The 6,721-nt window shown below is 42.3% G+C and overlaps 1 protein-coding gene across 4 annotated transcripts in view; it reads left to right on the top strand.

Moving 5' to 3' along the window:
* The first annotated feature begins 653 nt into the window (after positions 1-653).
* ADNP2 (ADNP homeobox 2) overlaps positions 654-6,721 on the top strand; it is a 25,199-nt gene continuing 19,131 nt past the window's right edge. For 3 of the 4 annotated variants that reach the window (XM_027767217.1, XM_027767214.1, XM_014583079.2), the window contains exon 1: positions 654-1,160. Coding sequence is in view for 1 of the 4 variants with exons in the window: in XM_006165765.3 (XP_006165827.3) it covers positions 897-1,160 (264 nt within the window). In the remaining 3 variants the exon portion in view is untranslated. The remainder of the gene's footprint in view (positions 1,161-6,721) is intronic. The other variant, XM_006165765.3, reaches the window with a different exon arrangement.

Below are 6,721 nucleotides of genomic sequence, written 5' to 3'. Positions count from 1 at the left end.
TACATGGGAGTCCAGAGACATCGCCATTACACTGACTGCTGGTCCCAGTGCAAAGGTTTTTAATTTTGATAAAGTCCAGTTCATTTGTTCTTTTATAGCTGGTGCTTTTTGGTGTCATATCTGTGATTCTCTTGCCAAATCCAAGGTCATGAAGATTTATGTCTGTTTTTCTTGTAAGAGTTTTGTAGTTTTAGGTCTTCTACATAGAAGTATGATTCACTTTGAATTATTTCCTATTTATAACAAGTCTAAGCTTATTCTTTTGCATGTGGCTGTCCCATTTTCCCAGCACTATTTGTTGAAAATTATTCTCTATACTTAGTGTCTTATGTACCTTGTTAAAAATGTACATTTATGAATATACACACATACAAATGCTTCTCTACTTACAGGGTTACATCCTTTTCTTGGGGGGGCAGTTTTTCGCTATAGGGCACGTGCGCTCGCCAGACAGACAGACAGAGACATAGAGACAGAAAGCGAGAAATCACCCCCCAGAGGGGATGGTCACGCCACAGTCCCTTCTCCTCCATTCTCCTCTCGAGATCTTGGGCACGCACGCACACGTGCCTGGCGTGAGTTTTAAGCCACCGGGTCCGGGACGCGAACCGCAGTCGAATATGTGGGAGTCCAGCGACATAGCCATTATGCTAACTGCTGGTTCCCCAGGGTTACATTCTAATAAACCTACTGTAAGTTGAAAATATCTCAAGTTGAATATGTATTTAATGTACCTAATCTACCAAATATCAGAGTTTATTTAGCCTCACCTACTTTAAGCGTCCTCAGAACACATTAGTCTACACTTGGGCAAAACCATCTACACAAGGCCATTATAGTAAAGTGTTGGATATTGCATGTGATGTATTGCATTGTTGTTGAAAGTGGAAAGCAGAATGGTGGTTTGGGTACTCGAGCTAGAGTCTGCACCGAACGTGTATAGATTTTGCACTCTTGGGAAGTTGAAGAACTGGAAGTCAAACCATTGTTGTCAGGGACCATTTGTACTTACTGCAGTTCTGTTTGCTTCTCTTTTAAGGAAAATTTCAAAAATGTTTCAAAATCCTGTGGAAAATCTTGACAACATCAGAAAAGTGCGAAAAAAGGTCAAAAGCATTCTCGTGGATATTGGGCGTGACAGCTGTGAGGAGCTGCTGCAGGTGAGGGGCCCAGATAGCAGGTTGGGGTGGTGGCAGTTGTGGACTCTGGGCTTGGCTTATTGAGGTGAGATATTTTTTTTTTTTGGGGGAGGTTTTTACTATAGGGCACGTGCGCTCACCAGACAGAGAGAGAGACATAGAGACAGAAAGCGAGAAATCACCCCCCAGGGGGGATGGTCACACCTCAATTCCTTCTCCTCCAGTCTCCTCTCTGGATCTTAGGCACACACACACACGTGCCCGGCATGAGTTCTAAGCCACCGGGTCCGGGATGGGAACTGTGGTCGACTACGTGGGAGTCCAGCGACATAGCCATTACGCTAACTGCTGGTTCCCCTTGAGGTGAGATTTGAACTGGGGTTTTTGAATTATTCAAAACAGAAATTGCTGATATTTCAAACAGCTACATCATTAATGTGAAATGAAACATCATTAATCTTGTTTACGTTTGTTCAGGTTTTTTTTTTTTTTTAAATTTAATTGTTTTTTAAGGTTTTGCCATAGGGTGTGTGCCTATTGGAGAGAGATAGAGGGAAAGTAAAAAATCCCCCCCCTCCCGGGGGGAATAGCAATGCTACAATCCCTTCTTCATTATCCTCTGGGATTTTGGACATGCACACACATGCACCCAACATGATTTTCAAGCCTCCAGGTCTGGGACTCAAACTACAGTCGTGCATGTGGGAGTCCAGCGCTTTAACCACCACATCACCTGTTAGCCTTGTCTAGTTAGGTTTTTAAAGCTACTTTTCTATTAGGAGAGGATTTTTATAGCCATTAGTTGGGAAAACAAACAAACAACTTGTTTTTGATGTTTGAGGGGAATGCGTTGAATTATTTGCTGTTTTAGCAGAAGGTTATCTTAATTTTCCAGTGTTAATCACTGTGATGCGTACGTCGTCTGTTGGTGTTTCTGTTCTCTTCTGTGAAGTTGTGTCTCTGTAGTCTTAGGAAGTGTAAAGGTAAGGTCTCAGTCAGTCACACCCTTTGCTGATGTTTCTCTTACAGTTTTATCCTCTCTGATAACATTAACAATACGTGGTTGGCTTATTAGTTTGAAAAATGTTAAGTGAGGGCTGCTGTGTGTCCTCAGTCCGTGCCTTTTCTTCACGAGTGTGGGAATGGAGACACTGCTCTACAGTGTTTTTGTTTGTTTGTTTGTTTCTGTAGGTTTTTGCGATAGGGCATGTGCACTTGCTGGAGAGAGACAGTGAGACGTAAAGTGAGAGACTACTCTTGGGGGGGATAGCCACGCCACAGTCCCTTTTCCTCCATTCTCCTTTTGGGATTTTAGGCACATATGCGCATGCACCTGATGTGCATTTCAACCTACCAGGTCCAGGACTCGAACTGTGGTTGGCTACGTGGTAGTCCAGCGCCTTACTGCCACTCCAGGCCCCCTACTTTGAGTTTTTAAAACTTGTAAAGAATTTGGTTCAGAGTAGTATGGCCTGGGAAGAGTTCAGTTTCTTAATTTTAGATTTTTCAACCTGGTTTTTACTTGTAAAATGTCAATCTAATACTGAAAAACAAATAATTACCAGGATTCCCATTAGTGGTTAGAATTAATCTTTGCTATCAAGTTGACATAGTATTAATTTATGAGGGGCTCCAAATAGGTCTGTGAAAGCTCTTTACCCCTAAAATGCTGCTCTTCCCCACTGTCCTACCTCTTCTCTCCCCTGCTGTACTTTCGTTAGCAAAGCACTCCTGCTACTAGACACTGCTCACGATTTGTCTCCCTAACTGGGATGTAAGAAGGCAAAGACCTTACTGTGTTGTTACCCTGTTCTACCTGTGATTCCTGTTCTACCTGTGATCGGGGTAGTGTGTAGCAGATAGACACTTAACAGATGCTTCTTCAATGAGTGAATGGAACTAAAACTCGAGTAGAGAAGTATTTTAAATAGCAGATTGACCAGAAGTTCATTTGGAAGGAGAGATGCTGGAAGTGGAAGCTATCAGGTACCCCCTGTTGTTCGGAAACAGTCTTAAAATAAGAAAACTTATGGAGTTCTTAGCCCTGCCTGTAAGTCATATTTTATACATGAGAAAGGGAAACATAGTAATTATTAGGCAGCAAGTTTAAGAATGGAGTATTTGTTGAGTAGGTTGAGGGTAGACACAGTAGACTTAGAGTCCATTAATAACGGAGAAATATAAATTTGGTGAAATATAAATTCGCGACTTTGAATAATACCTGCAGAGTATATGAAGTGAGTACCTAAGACCACAGGGGTGTGTGTATAGACAAAGTCTCCTATGAAAGTACATAGGAGACTCCTAAAATGGGGCTTGGCACCTGGGAGATGCTCCGACTTTTCATGAAGTGTGTATTCTTTTGATCATTAGAGGGTTAAACAGGAGCCTTTTATTTTAATCCTGGCTATTAACTAATGTCGTAACCTTGGTTAATCAGTTAATCTTGACCTTGGTACCCTTGCCTTAGTGAAGGAGTATAGAAAGTCCAAGTCTTAGAGAGGGACAGTTGAGCAAGAGTCATAAGAGACTCCAGACAGTGCGAAACAGGCAGGAGGATGGTCACATCTATCCTGGGAGGCTGGGAGCCTTCGTGGAGGAATTGAGAGTTGAACTGCTACTGCTTGAAGTTTGGCTTTTAAAAGAATAGGTAGGATTCTCCAGTGGAAAGAATTGGAGTGGGTATTCAGGAACACTGCAGTCTAGTTGATTAAGCCCCACTACACATGACTGAGCAAACTCGTTTTTTTGGGGGAGAGGTTTTCGCTATAGGGTGCGTGCGCTCGCCAGGCAGACAGAGACATAGAGACAGAAAGCAAGAAATCGCCCCCCAGGGGGGATGGCCATGCCGCAATCCCTTCTCCTCCATTCTCCTCTCGGGATCTTGGGCACGCACGCACACACGCCCGGCGTGAGTTTCAAGCCACCGGGTCCGGGACGCGAACCGTGGTCGACTACATGGGAGTCCAGCGACATAGCCATTACGCTAACTGCTGGTCTCGCAAACTCAGTTTTTGAAAAATGTTCTGCTTGGAACTAATTCAAATCTTAGAAAAGTTACAAGAATGAATTGAGTCCAGAGAACACTCCTCATTCTTTGCTAGATTCACAGCTGTTAACACATTATCCCTTTAACATTTCCTCACTCTGGCATGTGCTCTCTTGGTGTATATATCCCTGAACCATTAGAGAGTAAGGTGTGAGGGCCTGATGACCCTTCAACCTAAATACTTGGGGGGGGCAGTGGGTGGTATAGTGGTTAAGGTCCTAGACTACTGTGTGGTTGATTGTGGTTAGAGTCCCGGACCTGGTGGCTTGAAACTCAGGCCAGGCGTGTGTGCCAAAATCCTGAGAGGAGAATGGAGGAGAAGGGATTGCAATGTGACCATTCTTCCCAGGGATTGATTTCTTGCTTTTTGCCTCTCTGTCTTTCTCTAGTGAGTGCATGCATCCTATAGCAAAAATCTCTAAAAAAAAATAAAAAAAAAAAAGGAACAAAACCCGAAATACTTCAGTGTGTGTGTGTGTGTGTGTGTGTGTGTCCCAGTCCCATAGTGCACATGTGCTCACTGGAGGGATGAGTGAGACAGAGAGAGGGAAATCCCTCTAGGGGGATGGCCATGCTGTAATCTCCTCTCCTCTGTTCTTCGCTTGCAATTTTGGACATATACACACACACTTTCCTGGCATGTTTTCAGGGTGCCAGGTCCAGGACTTGAACTACATAGTCATCCATGTGGGATCCAGTGCCTTCAACTGCTACACCACCAACTGGCCCCAAGCATGTAATTTTTTTAATTGCCAGAGTGCATATGACTCTCTAGAGAGAGAGAGAACCCCCTAGTGGAGCATGGTCGCCCCACCATCTCTTTGCCTTCTTTTTTCCATCCTGTTGGGATTTGGAGCATGCACACTTGGAGTGTTTTTCAAACCACCAGGGCAGGATTCCAGCCATGGTCAGCTCTGAGTGATCTAGCTCCCTAACCACTAGACTGGGATGACTCACCAAGTATGTGTGTCTCTAAGTATCTCTTTCCTCACTGCATGCTGATCTGTAGCCAAGATAACATTGACAGGGTGGTCTAGACTAGTTTAGTCTTATGTAGTGTTGTCTCTTTTCCAGTAATGTATCCAGTCTAGTGTCAGGTATTACATTTGGCTGTTACATCTCTTTAGTCTCCTTTTAATGTGAATTTTTTTTTTGTTCCGTCCTTTTTTAAAAAAAAAAAAAATTGTATTTAATCACATATATTTTTTGCAGTGTATTACATTTCTTTTTCAAATATCATTTGCCTTGAAAAGAGAATTTACCCAACATGAAATACTTCTCAGATCAGTCCAGTTGAGAATACATGTTAGCATCAACAGGTAATAAACCATTTCTGTGTCTCACTGAAAGTCATGTCTCTCTATTTGTTCTCTTGCTGTTCTTCTCTATACTCTTCCCTTCTCCCCCAACTCCCCATTCCACTTTGTCTTCAGCATCCATAACTATTTTCACTGCTTTTATGCCCTCCAATATTTCAGTCTCTACCATAAAGTGCAGGTAGTTGGCATATATTAAGTGGATACATATAATATCTTTCTTTCATATCCTGGCTTGCTTCACTCAGCAATAGATCCTCCATATTTGACCACTTTCTATCAAATGCCAGGGTCTTGGTGTTTTTTATGGCTAAGTAGTATGCCATAGAGTTATGTGCCACACTTTTTCCATCCATTCATCTGTTTGTTGACATTTAGGTTGGTTCCATGTCTTAGCTCTTGTGAATAAAGCTGGCAATAAACATTGATGTGCAAGCAGTTTTCCGACTGAGTGTTCTCCTATCCTTTGGGTAGATACTCAGAAGTGGGATTGCTGGATTCGAATGGTAGTTCTATTTGTAGATCTTTAGGAACCTCCATATTGTTTTCCACAGTGACTGGACCAGTTTACATTTGAACCAACAGTGTAGGAGAGTTTCCCTTTCATCACATCCCCACCAGCACTTAGCACTTTTTGTATTTTTAGACTTTGCCATTCTGGCAGGGATTAGGTGGTATCTCATTGTGGTTCTAATCTGCGTCTCCCTTATGATGAGGGATGTTGAGCATTTCTGATATGCTTTTTGGCAGTTCATATGTCTTCCTTAGAGAGATTTTTGTTCAGCTTATTTTCTCATCTTTTAATTGGGTTAGACTTTTTTTTTTGGTAAGCCACTTGAGTTCCCTGTGTATTCTGGTTATCAGTCCCTTGTCTGAGGCATAGTTTACAAAAATATTCTCCCATTCTGAGGGTTGTCAATTCACACTAATTACTGTGTCCTTTGCTGTGCAGAAACTTCTTAATCTGATACAGTCCTACTTGTCTATTTTAGGGATTATTGCCCATGCTTTGGAAGTCTTATTTAAGAAGTCTGTCTACCCCAGCATCTCCCAGAGTTTCCCCAGTGTTTTCCACCAGTAATTTTAATTTTCTATATCACATTCTTCATTTCTAACAATTATGTTTGATTCTTTTTTATGGTGTCTTATTTCCTCTTTCAAAACGTGAAAGGACTTCCTCATCTCCTGGAGCTAACTGTCTCTTTTCTCTTGCATCT

The sequence above is a fragment of the Tupaia chinensis genome, unplaced genomic scaffold, assembly GCF_000334495.1.
Source record: "Tupaia chinensis unplaced genomic scaffold, TupChi_1.0 Scaffold144022_1, whole genome shotgun sequence".
In the NCBI taxonomy this organism is placed as follows: Eukaryota; Metazoa; Chordata; class Mammalia; order Scandentia; family Tupaiidae; genus Tupaia; species Tupaia belangeri.
This window is presented reverse-complemented; position numbering and strand designations above follow the sequence as displayed.